The 13,221-nt window shown below is 40.9% G+C and overlaps 1 protein-coding gene across 6 annotated transcripts in view; it reads right to left on the bottom strand.

Moving 5' to 3' along the window:
- Positions 1-13,138, bottom strand: part of EPS15L1 (epidermal growth factor receptor pathway substrate 15 like 1) — a 48,497-nt gene extending 35,359 nt beyond the window's left edge. For 5 of the 6 annotated variants that reach the window (XM_068174058.1, XM_068174060.1, XM_068174061.1 and 2 more), the window contains exons 1-11: positions 11,821-11,917; positions 7,497-7,538; positions 7,190-7,279; positions 6,904-6,951; positions 6,152-6,247; positions 4,836-4,898; positions 3,888-4,013; positions 2,331-2,390; positions 1,756-1,992; positions 1,046-1,203; positions 435-591 (exon numbers count right to left, since the gene is read on the bottom strand). In XM_068174058.1, coding sequence (XP_068030159.1) covers positions 435-591; positions 1,046-1,203; positions 1,756-1,992; positions 2,331-2,390; positions 3,888-4,013; positions 4,836-4,898; positions 6,152-6,247; positions 6,904-6,951; positions 7,190-7,279; positions 7,497-7,538; positions 11,821-11,850 — 1,107 coding nt within the window. In that variant the 5' untranslated portion in view covers positions 11,851-11,917. Of the gene's footprint in view, positions 1-434; positions 592-1,045; positions 1,204-1,755; positions 1,993-2,330; positions 2,391-3,887; positions 4,014-4,835; positions 4,899-6,151; positions 6,248-6,903; positions 6,952-7,189; positions 7,280-7,496; positions 7,539-11,820; positions 11,918-13,072 lie in introns of those variants that run through there. The other variant, XM_068174059.1, reaches the window with a different exon arrangement.
- Positions 13,139-13,221: the final 83 nt, after the last annotated feature.

The following is a 13,221-nucleotide window of genomic DNA, read 5'->3' as shown; positions in this document are numbered from 1 at the left end:
CCCAGAAACTAGGAAATCATCACTCCTCATCTAGCCATATTTTTTTGTTTGTTTGTTTCCATGGGAGGAATTAGTGCTGATCACAGTCAGGGACAGGCTGCTCAACCAGCTTTTAATATCTGCTGTTACAAGTTCCCTGACTCAACCTTGTGTGTGACAAAGGATTATTTATTATGCTAGATTTCTTCCAGCATTATTACTCCTTAGTTTATGGAATATTTTACTGCATTTTTCTTTACTTACTATCTTAGTTGTTTAAAAAATAGCTATATTTTCAAATGTTAAAAGAATTTTGTAAGAGGAGATAAGAAAAAATATTTGCAGTTCTTTATCATATTACTAAAAAAAAAAAACCCACATAAAATTCATACTCAAAGCCCATTACTTTTAAAACACATAAGTTCAGTGTTATCTACAACAAATTGCTGACTTACCTGGATGGGTGTGTTTCTGTCTGAGGGAGGGATCATATCTGGAGTTAACACTTGTGGAGGATCAATCCCTTTGCTGACCTTCTGCTGAATGAAATACATGGCGAGTGCAAACTGATCTTTGCTGAGCTTTCCCATCTGTCTCGTGTCTGCCAAAGACCTGATAAAAAACAGATCATACTTACAAACAAGAAAATCTTATTTCTGCACTACTAAAAAGGCTGAAATACATATATACATGTAATTTGTTCTTGGTTCATCCTCATCAGAGCTTACTTATTCTAGTCAGATTTCCATAAACAGTGCAGTATTTTATTAGACATATTTAACTGAATAGAGTAGTGTTAGTCTGAGAAAATATTTAGAGCACTAGAACTTCAAAAGACAATCACAATTCACAGACTGACCTATTGCCCTCCTCCCAGAAAAGCAAAGGGAGTATTTATTTCTCTCTTCATTTCCATATAGCATACATATTGCAGTATGTGGACAAGTAAAAGAAGTTGGGGGTTTTTGTTTGTTTCTGGCGTTTTTTTTTAATGTTAGGATCATGTTCTGAATCTGAGTTCCCAGATCAGAAAGTTACAAAAATACTGCTAGTACGAAATTCTTACCATATATGTGCTAGGAGATTCTGAGATAGACCTGAATGCATAAAAATGTCCTTTACTTCTTGGCCACTCACAAACCCATCCATGTCTGTGTCTGTTTTTAAGAATATTTCATCATATCGTACTTTTTCAGACACTGGTACCACCCAATTCACAGCTGGCTGCAAAACAAAGGTTGGTATTTCAAAAGAACAGAAAGAGTCTTTATGAACACACCGAGTATATATGACATTATCCAGAGCTGGATGTGCTGAACATCTTGCACACTCCAGTCTGACTAGTAAATAAGTATTTTCACTGCATGGTTTAACTTCACACGTTTTATTTGAATAAAAACATTGATAAAGAGCTATTCATCAGTGGAAAAGCATTAATTCTTCAGAAATACAGACCCAACTAGGCATATAAAGTCCTCATGCTAATAGCAGGAGATTTGGAAGTAGATGAATGATTTCTTTGGTATTAAAGCAGATACACAAACAAAACCTTTCTATGGTTTCACTTTCTACATAAAGTGAAAATTCCCCCTAAGATTTGCTACCTCGTGATCACTGATTAAAATTCACCCAATGTTCCTCCAAGTCTTACCATTCTCATTTCACCCTCCCTACCCAAATCACCCAAACACAAGGCAGAAAATCAAAAAATGTATTTCTTTTTCCTACAGCTTAAAAATGCACAAATCTACAAAAATAAGAAAGAAAGGCATGTACCTGTGCTGGTTTGATGCTGTGCTTGGGAGACAAGTTCCCTATGCTGTTCAGACTGGTGGCACTGCCATGGGATGGGGTGGAACGGAGGCTGTCTTTTGGGGGAGGACTTGCAGGGAGAACAGGAACTGCACCAGGAAAGACCGATGTCTTCTTTCTTTTAGAAGGTGGTATGAGAGAAGGGGGCAATTGTGAAGGAACTGACTCTTTCTCAAGAGCTCTATAAACCAAATGCATTGCCTGCAAAGGCAAAAAGGTCAGATAACATTTACAATTATTAGAAAAATCAACAAGATCTTTTGTGTCAGTCATTTACATATTAGTAAAACAAAGACAGTAAGACTAGAAATGCAAACCAGAACAATTAATTTTGAATGTAATTCCAACAAGTTTAATCTTGACACAGGCCAAGAGTCAGTAGATGAACTTGAGGAAGGTCATTAAATAGCTCCATGTGAACAATTTAGATCAGAAGAGTTGACTGTAGCATAGAAAGCTGCAAAGCTCTTGAGAAAGAAATGAGCTATTTGCTTCAACAGACAGACTAGGCAGTGAATTGAGAATTTAAAGCAACCTACCACAGCAAATTCATCCTTGTCCAGGTGACCATCTTTATCAATATCACTGAGATCCCAGACCTACAGCAATTAAGATTAAAAAATTATTTGCAGACCAAGTAACACTTTAGGTATTCATTGTATTACCATGCCCTCTAAAGACTCCTCATAGATTTTGGGGAAGATCATTTTAGTTATACTACCCATCTAAACATTCTCTGATGAAACAGGCTGGATTAGAGTTTTCTGGCCACATGAATCACCACTGGCTCTAACAAATTCTGGCTGCAACACAGGCAGGTTTTTCATCTTTCTGTGATGCAATTACAGAGTCATCAAGCTGAGTAAAAGCATTCAGAGGTGACTTTCAGAACTGCCCAGAGGGTGTGGGCTAGCAAATCATTCAAATTCCTCACAAGAAAGTTCAACAGAAAATTCAATACATCTCTAACTCCTATTCCATTCCTAGATGATTAGGGTTTTCTACTAAAAACTAAAACTATGTGCAGCTCCCTCTGGCCCCTTGAATTTCCTGTTGGAGAGAATTTAAGCATTTATCAACTTTAGTTCATTATTGGGTGAGGCACAGTCAATAAAACTTGCAGAAGATTTAGAGAGATACAAAACTTTGTGAACTCCAACACAGCACTGTTTAATCATCAGTATGACCTGGAGACAGTAGAGCCCACAAAAAGCCAAGACTTGAGGCTCAGTTGTGAGAACTCTGCTTTATCACTGGACCCTTAACAAATTTAAACTCCTTGATTAGTCCTTTGTCCATTTCCTCAGTGCCTTATCTTGTTCACAAACTTTTCTGGAAGAGGCAAAAGCTTCCTGAATTTCTATTGTGACAATAACAAGATAAAATCCGAAGCCTTTCAAGACTTCACAATACTCAAGTACAGAATTAAAACAAATCATACTTAGATGTTGTAGATAATACAGAGCAAGAGGCACTTCTTCCTGAAGAGATAGAAGTATGTAACGCAGACAGAACTCTTACACAGAATGTACTCAGAAATATCAATATGCAAAGCATTAAAGAGTGTGTTTTTAATGGAGGCAGAAAAATACTTTAAGGTCTGCTTCCCTTGCAAATATACAATACAAATATACAAAACTCAGACCTTGGAAGTATTTATAAGTACAGATGAAAGAAAAACCAACTTGAGAATTTGCACTATGAATAAAGGAGGATGTTTTAAGGTATTCTCCTGTACAAAGGCTGGATTTAATGGTACGTCTAATAACTCATATTTGTAAAAATGACAAAACAGCAGAATCTAATGTTCTAACAGCTATTATGGTTCAGAAAAGCTTTTTCTTGTTTTTAAGCAACCAAAATCAAATTTCCAGCTCTTAAGTGAATAGAGAGACAATGAAGCCAATCTACGCTAGGGCTGAAATTACTACTCTTACTCTAAGTGGAAGACTTCAGAGTCTTAATGTTCCTGCTTTATAGCATGCACATGATGCAAAATCTCAGCCAATCCCAATCTCTGTTGATAAATTACATTTTTAACATTGCAACTACAAGAAGTTATATAGAGAGTAGCTAAATCTAAACAACTTACTTACCCTTCCGAGGATGTCAAGAGGTAGCTTTGAATTCATCAGTACTGGTTTTACTTTGTCTCCTGAAAGTAAACCATTTACTGGCAAAAGGCTTTCAAAAATACCATCAAACTTTGCTTTTTCTTCCACCTAGTTGGTAAGAAATAGTCTGAATAAGTAAAAAAGTGTGTCTGTGTGAGTAATGAAAATGAGATCTTGCAAGAAATTAAGACTGGTCAGTAATGTATCCATCCTAAATTTCCAAGCTTTCTTGCAAGTGCCACTGTACTGTATTTAAGTGTAAGCCCATACAGAATGCTTTGAAATTAAGCTCCTAAATCTAAAGGTTATGACAGCTGGGAAATTTTACCAGGCAGCAGACAAGGCGTACTTCTGTTTTAAAGTAACTTTGATAAACGCTATAGAACTAAAACTTATTCTTCCCACTTTAAAGTACATGTAACTACAAGTTTTTTTATTAAATTTGTACTTTTGGAAATATTTGGAGTTGAAAATTACCTAAGTATAAATATCTCCACATATGCATCAAAGGTTATTTTTTCCAAATTATATATATTGCTTGTATCGTTGAATACTAATTAGAAACTAGGAATTCAAGCTTTAAACTAATAATTCAGACTGGATGTGGTGAAATACTTTGCTGTTCCCAGTGGGGTTCCTTTATACAAACAAAGTGCCTAATTGTAGGATTCTGGAAGAAATCCAGGCAGAAGATTAAAATTAATTTTCTTAAAAACATCCCACCAGTGGTTGCCAAGGGGCTGTTTAATACTTATTGCATATCTAAAACTACACCTTGGTGTCCTCTGTTGTGCACAGGTTTGCACAGAAAGGGAGGATTACTGAAATGGGAAATACATTTGATACAAAATTCTCTCACTGGGAAAATTACACACAAGAAAAGTATTTCTTTCTAAGAAATGGATGGAATGTGTTCTCTTTTACACTTACCCTAACAGCCCAGTGAGTCTCTGTTGAGGGTGGTGTGATCAGCAAAGGACTGCTAGTGTCATGCTAAAAATGAGAAAAATTTTTATTTATATATATATAAATAGATAAATATACACACTTCTGTCTCTAGTACTTACTAACTGCACTAAGTTTGAGATGGTTATAGACTTGAAGCTTAACTACACTGAGGAAAATAGGCTGCATATGTACCTAAACAGAAGTCACACTCATTTTATAGCATTACAGTACTTGGGTAAGGACATCCAGTAGATGCACTCAGTATCCAAACACAGAACCAACACAAGACAAAGAGGTTCTGCAGCACCTAGTGCAGGGCAAAGCTGCAGTCATGCCTTTTACTACTCATTCCTGTTGACCCAGCCCCAAAATAATCTTTTTTGTTTCCATTTTTTAGATGAATTCAGAGTTCAGCAACATCAGCTTTCTGACCAAGCTGACCAGACTTAAACTCACTTTGGTTTTGCAGTCCAGGAAGGGGCTGGTTTCTTGTCACTCAGCATGACAAGACTGAAAGATTCAGTCTTTCTGACCGATTTACCTAAATGACTGCATCTCTGTGATGAAGCAGACCAGACAAAATGGGTTCAAGGGATAAAAATAGCACAGCTCCCTATCTACCCGTCACCACATGTGATGACATCACCATCATCCAAGAGGATTCTGTAATTTGGTGACATCTGCTCATGAAGGACCTACCCAAGAATGTCAACACTGGCAGAGACAAAAATGGTCCCTTCCTGACCAAGCTGACCAGACTTAAACTCACTTTGGTTTTGCAAAGTCCAGGAAGGGACTGGTTTCTTGTCACTCAGCGTGACAAGACTGAAAGATTCAGTCTTTCTGACCGATTTACCTAAATGACTGCATCTCTGTGATGAAGCAGACCAGACAAAATGGGTTCACGGGATAAAAATAGCACAGCTCCCTATCTACCTGTCACCACATGTGATAACATCACCATCATCCAAGAGGATTCTGTAATTTGGTGACATCTGCTTATGAAGGACCAACCCAAGACTGTCAACACTGGCAGAGACAAAAATGGTCCCTTCCTGACCAAGCTGACCAGACTTAAACTCACTTTGGTTTTGCAAAGTCCAGGAAGGGGCTGGTTTCTTGTCACTCAGCGTGACAAGACTGCGGCAGCCCTGGCTGCTGTGTCCTAAGGAACTGTTTGACAGCAGCCTGAAGCCCCAGAACCATGACATTTATGAAACAGAAGATTATTCCAATGTTCCAACTGAAGCCTTAATTCTCATACAACACATACCTGCATTTAAGTGGATACTACTTACAAATTTAGGAGGTGGCACAGTCAAATTCAGACTGCTCAGGTTTACATCGTGGCCGTTCTGTGCACACGCTACAAGGCGCAACGCAACGTAGAAACCCTACAAACAATTGTGCTGTCTATTAAAAAACAGTTTCAATCACAAAAAAATAACCCACTTACCATTTTTACTAACACTGTATATGTGCAACTCAGTAAAAAAGAACTCTCACATGTACAGCCCCATAATGGCAACTACCCCTTTGCTTTTAAGGATGAGTCAGGAAAAATTTTACAGTAACAGGAAACCAAGAGGGGAAAAGTGGAAGTTAGTTTTTATGAAGAACTCTCTCCTAATTAAAATACAACAATTTTTCTTCAAAGTTAGTAATGTTTTGAAAGAGTTCATTTGTATCTACAAGTAACTTGCTATTTGGTATTCCGAGACATTTTTAGTAAAAATGCTAGATTTTTTCATGCACAAAAATCGTCTAAAATCAAATTACAGTTTTCATTTGTGACTCAATGACTGTGTACCTACACAGTACACACGCTGATTATTTACAAAACAAAAGAGATACAGAAAATTAGAACCAAACTTCTCCTGCAGCCTCACTGAGTAATACACTCGGATATGAGCAGTGCTGGGGAAAAAATTCACCTTGTAAACAAAAACTCAACCCTGACAAAATAACTACTAGTGGTGCTGGGGCTTGATTGAAACAAGGCTAATCTGGGAAAGGTAATACAGGAAGTTTACATGAACATTTCATTTACCTGTTTATCTAAGTATCCTTTACCCTCTGGGTCAGCCAAATCCCATATCTGTGGAGATACAAAATAAAAGCTGCTGTGAATTTCAAAGAAAACTTGACTCAACAGTTCCTACTGTATGTCTTCTTAAAGTGCTCATTCAGCTTTCAAGTAATGACACACAATGTTACTGAATTGTTGAGTTAACAACAAAAATGTTACACAAAAACCAAATTTTCTTTTTAAATTTTTTTTTCGCTTAGAAGAAGTGTACAGACAAGTACTGCATTATCCAATTCCTTCAACTTACTTTTCCAAGGATGATATCAGAGAGACCAGATTTTTTAAGAAACAGAGCAGCTTCACTTGCCCCAACTCTCCCTGTGTATGTTGGATCTACCTGAAGGAGAAAAATTAACATTTAATTGAAACATGGCTGTTGTGAAAGCAGATTTAAGAAATGCAATGTCTCTTGCCTCTAGATCAAAAGGAGTTACAGAAACTATATCACCACTCAGAATTCACACAGTTTTAGCACTGCAATGGGAAAAAAAAGAGAAGGAAATCTTAGGGAAGAAGAAACTGCACGTTATTTTTACTTTTTTTAAAGAACATACCTGTTTGTAATATGTTTCATATATTGGATTCCCAGTAGAAAACTGAAACACAAGCAAGAAAACAGAATAAACAACCATCAGAACTGACAGGAAAAGAAACATGTAGCACTTTGTGTATCACTTCTATTGAAAACCTAAAATAGTGTGTTAATTTGCTGTGTTACAAATTGGACACTTGAAATTTAAGTGTGGATAACAGTGATCCACCAAGACCACAGACTACTGCCATCTCTTAGAACTTCTCATTCATCAGGATTCCTACCTCTCCTCACACTTTTACTTAGTGACACTACATAGGGATAAGGTTTTGAAGAACAGCTTTGAATTATTTGCTGAAGTATTTCAGATCTCAGTATGAGAAGGACTGATAACAAAGCTTTCAACACAATGCTGATCTGACTACCTCCTGCACCCTATACATCCTTATAGACTATTTTCAGCAAACAATTATACACACACACACACAGAGCCCTGTGCCTGTGTTAACACATTTTCAAGACTAGGATCTCAAACTGAAACAGAGTAAACAAAAAAACAAAAAAAAAAACCCAAATAAATATGTATATATATGTAAAATTAATGGCAAAATAACAACTCTCACAATTGCCTGGCAGTGCTTTTGGAGGATTTCAACTTGGTGTAAGGAGTGCATTACACAAAAGCTGCAGACCCAAGGGAAACCCTGCCTTTTCAGTGTACTAAACAAGCAGATCCCAGTTCCTCTTGCTGACATTCCAAGCAAATGGCAACTGGAATGCCAAAAGATGCATTCTATCATCTTTTAAAATCTATCTTCTCACACATCTCCTAGAGTTGCCACATGAGTTCTAGCCCTGTGCAGGTTATCCCTCCACACTGTTCTCCTCAGCCTCAATGCCAACAGCAAAACCAATCTGATCAAAAACAGGTCAGTCCTTAGACCATTCAGAGGCTTTAAAAAGAAAGCAACAAAACAACACAATAAAGAGTTTAATGAGCAAAACACAGAGATGTCACAGAACCTGCTTGGGACAACAACTCTCCACCTCCAGGACAGCAGTTAGACACCTGAAAAGGAGTATTTCACACTAAGTCCCATCACTACTATGTCCCCTCCCAGATGTCACCTTCCTCCTAGTCATCCTCATGGATTTCCAGATGTTCTGCTTACTCTGAGAGGAAGGAAGGCGGGAACATAATGAAAGAAAAGACCAATCAAGAACACGAAAATTGTATTTTATGCCAAGAGAACCTTCCTGTGAGTTTACAATAAACATACTAACTCTTCATTTAAGGAGCTATCCATAATAACTAAGTTCTCTGAACCGAGCACAAGCAAACACTGACTCTCTGAAGATTACAGCTCTATTTGAATAGTAAAATCCTGCATTTTCAGAACAGTTTCCTAAGCATCTTAAATGTACTTCACTTATATACATCAGAAAACAAGCTGCTGCATTTTCCAACATCAGCACCGTCTGGAAGCTCTTGCTCTTCCTGATGGCGGACAGGATTTCAGAAGGATGCTGCAGACATAACTCATAAATCTGACTATTCTTTGTGCTGGCACGTAAATGATCAGCACATATAAGCATTGTGTTCCTGTCCAAGCAGGAAACACATCATTCAGAGAAAAGGTGGAAGTAGGAAATAGCCTGTTCCACTCTGAATAAAACCCAGCATGTTTTCAGCCAACTATCACCAAACTATACAGCTCTTGTTTATCAGAAAGCTCAGACAAGAGAGTCAACCACCAACTACAAGCTCCTCTAAGCGATGCAGTGAGTGACCTAGAGCATGCAGAGACTGGATTTGTACCAAGACAGAGAGCAAACCGCTCCAGCAGCAGGACTGAATGATCTCATCCCATCAGCAGACATTCCTGTCACCCCCATTTGATACTGTCAGCCATGATGTGGAGCTGACTTACCTGACAGAGGTGACAGGAAGCAAACTGATGTGCTTCAATGCTGTGAAATTTCTTCTACAGCAAATTATTCACCCAAGCTCTGCTGGGAAGCACTTCAAGATCAATTCTCTACTTGCAGAATTTTACAAAGATTCAGTCTTTCTGACCGATTTACCTAAATGACTGCATCTCTGTGATGAAGCAGACCAGACAAAATGGGTTCAAGGGATAAAAATAGCACAGCTCCCTATCTACCCGTCACCACATGTGATGACATCACCATCATCCAAGAGGATTCTGTAATTTGGTGACATCTGCTCATGAAGGACCAACCCAAGAATGTCAACACTGGCAGAGACAAAAATTTTGAAGAGCACACCGTTGATGATGTCAAAGCATAACCTGTTAGAGAGGTTCAGTTTGACTAACAGTGTATTCACCCCGTGGATCCTGTGCCAGTCTATACTCCCCAAAACACCTCTGACCAATGCTTTAGGCCATCCCCCAAACAGACCCTTCAGAGCCCTAGTGCCTTGTTGTTGAATCTCCAAGTTGACTTCTTGTTCAGAAGTTGAAGCCTTGAGCCTGCACACTCCCAGCAGATCAGCACACTGTGTTTGTGGTACGCAGTGCACACGCATGGATATTGCTCCAAGTCCCTAAGAGCAGCTCTGGCAAAAAGGCACGAGTGAGCACCAGCCACCAGAACAATTAATTCTCTTTCCTGAGGTCATCTCGGGGTCACAAAGAGCTCTGGATCGCATTAATTATTTTAAATAAATTATTCTTTTTATGATAAATGATTAATGATAAAATATTTTAAGCGGCTTGAATTACCCATACTGTTTGCAGCTCTTAATATGTTGGTATCAATAGTCTTATTTTATATTTTTCTGAGTGGACACGCCTCAGTGTTACAACACATGTACCCTCTCCTATTCAGTCTAATTCCATTTCTGGCATTTACTCTAATTAGCACACATCTCCTTAGTAATCACAAAACTGAGGCTATTAGAGGAGGAAGTTCATTACTTTAAAGGAAATTCTGTTTACAGCTAGATTACTCTTCACAGTTCAATATACAAAACCAAGTTTTAGAACTACAATGCTTCCACTGAATTGGTTGCAAAACACTATAAAAATAACAGATATGTTTACAGAATGTGGTCTTTATCCCCCTAAACATAACATTTTCTATCAAAAGGAATACCATTGATGGCAGCCTCTCAAAGATCAATGAGAAGCTAAACAATAGAGAAACTGGATTTCTAGAGTAAGTATTTGATTTTTACCAATATATTACAGAAGTTTCACAACTACAAAACCTTTCACATCCACAGTCTATTTGTCTTACAAATTTTGCACCACATTAATCACTTGAAAATATTTGATAACAGTTTGTGTGCACATGGATGTTAGTAAGACACATAGCAAGTTATGTTATCCAAGCATCACAAAACTCCACTGAGAGATAAATTTTTAGAGTATCACAATTCAAAGATCATTATTAAAAGGAAATCGATATATTTAAATAATTTGAACTACTAGTAGGAGTCATTCAGAATGCCTGACTGGCGTAGGCGCAGTATAGAAAACAGTTTTGGTTTTAAGACATTGAAGGTAGTGGGGTGGTGTTGCTTTTCTTTTTGCTTTAAAGCAAATAAGTAAACTGACTCTCTTCACAGGGCCATGGAAAATAATAAGCAGCGATCACACTGCTTAGGCTTGAATTATTTGGGTGAGAAATCAATCAAAAAAATTGTAACAACAGAAATCGACCCAGTGACCCCAAGCATTCCACCAGAGCTGGAAACAGCCTCTCCCAAGGGTCAGGGATAAGCGTCCTGAACCCTGCCCTGCAGAAGCTTCTCCTCCTCCTGACAGGCGAACGCCTCCCGCTCATCCCTCAGCCCCTTCCCGCTGTCCCCGCGCCTCCTGAACACCCCACACGGTCACGGCACCCTGGCACCGCAGCTCAGCAGTTCCAGGCGGCACCAACCCCCCGCTACCAACAGCAAAACGGGGTGACGTGCGGAGCACCAGCCCTCTTGCCTTCAAACCCCCGGCCCACGGTAATCCCGGCGGCTCGGGCTGGGGAAGCGCCAGGAGACCCTCAGCCCCTCCCCAGGGACGCAGCTCCGGGGCCTCCATGAGGGGAGGGCGCCGGCGCAGCCTGCGGCCCCCCAGCAGCGCCCGCCCCGGCCCCGCGGCACGGCGGGGGCCGCTCGCCGCCCTTGCCCTGCCCGGGTCCCGCTCCCCGCCGCGCCCCGACCCTCATTCCCCGCGGGGCCGAGCCCGTCCCGGGCACAGGGCCTGTAGCTAGCGCCAATCCCAGCCCGGCTGCACCCGGCTACGATGCAGCCCTGCTGCCGCTCCCCGCGGCCGCCCGGCCGCTCCGCCGGTGCGGGGGGCCGCGCGTCCCCGGCAGCCCGGTACCTGCTGGCTGAGGGGGATGAGCGCCGCCATCTTCCTCCCGCTGGGTCGGGCCGCGGCCGGGGCGGAGCGAGGGGCGGGAGGCGGCGGCACGGCCGGGCCGGGCTGGGCGAGGCGGTGGCGGCGGCTGAGGAGGTGCTCGAGAGCCGCCGGCGAGCGGCCGCGGCTGTGTCGGGGCCCGGCAGGCGCTCCCCGACGGCAGCGCCGCCGCTCGCAGCGCCCCACAGTCACGGAGTCGTTTAGAACGGATGAGACCTCTTAGGACATTGAGTCCAGCCTTTGACAGGTGAGGCAGAGCACCGAGTGCCACGTCCTGTCCCTCCCTAAACACCTGCAGGGACGGGGACTTCACCGCCGCCTCCCTGGGCAGTCACACAAACGCAAAAGGAGCGAGGTTTGAATGGAGCGCGGTGGAGCACCGAGTCCCACGTCCCTGCTCCAGCAGGGCCATCCCAGAGCACAGGGCGCGGGATTGTGTCCACAAATTCTGGAATGTCTCCGGCGAGGGATTGCAGTCTGTTCCAGTGCTCGGACACTGCGCAGTAAAGATGTTCTTCCTCATGTTCGGGTGGAACTCCTCGTCGTCGGTTTCTGCCTGCTGCCTCTTGTCCCGTTGCTGTTCCATGCTCTGACCCCTCCCTGCAGGCACTGACAGACAGGGTTCCTCTCTATAAAATATATTATAAATATCCTTCCCCATTGCTCTGTCCCTTCCAGAGTCGTCTTTGCTCTCTAATTTTTTTTTCTTAAACTATTGCTCAAAGTATCTTTCCTCCGTAGTCCTTTCTCTCTCCTGCTATTCCTCAGCCTGTTTTACATTCATTTCCTTTTCATGACCATAAAAAAAAATTCATTTTTATGCACCAATATCTTCTCAATCAGATTAGACAAGGAATCTTTAAAATGTGGAAATAAAGAACAAAAACACACATGGGAATTTCATGTTCATTTCTCCCCATGTTCCATCTCCAAAATCTTTTGCATAAACCTCAGCATCTGTTATCAAGAAATTGTCAAATAATCATGCCTTCCTCCTTCACTTTGGAAGAAAAACAGAAAAAAAACCCAGGAAGTCTGTTTTCTTAAGAGCCCTTGGATTACCCATCTCATTTGGTTTCCATTCCCCCAGGATGAACGACATGTTTGGAATAAAATCAGGCAAAGAAAGTGGCTCAAGGTGTTCCCCTAGCTAGGAGTTTCCTAATAGGAAATTATTTATAAAATGTATAGAGGAATCCTGACTACAGTATAATACCATTCTGCGTTATTATTATTCTTCATCCCAAAATTCAGGTCCTCAGCACTAGTTCCACCATGGGTTCAGGTTCATCCCAATCCTTTAAAAGACACAGGAAAATTAAAAAAGCAAAACCAGTGCACAGTTCAACTATATTAAAAAGAAAA

This window comes from Anomalospiza imberbis, chromosome 27, assembly GCF_031753505.1.
Source record: "Anomalospiza imberbis isolate Cuckoo-Finch-1a 21T00152 chromosome 27, ASM3175350v1, whole genome shotgun sequence".
Lineage (NCBI taxonomy): Eukaryota > Metazoa > Chordata > Aves > Passeriformes > Viduidae > Anomalospiza > Anomalospiza imberbis.
The sequence above is the reverse complement of the archived record's forward strand: the minus strand, read 5'-3'. Positions and strand labels throughout refer to the sequence as shown.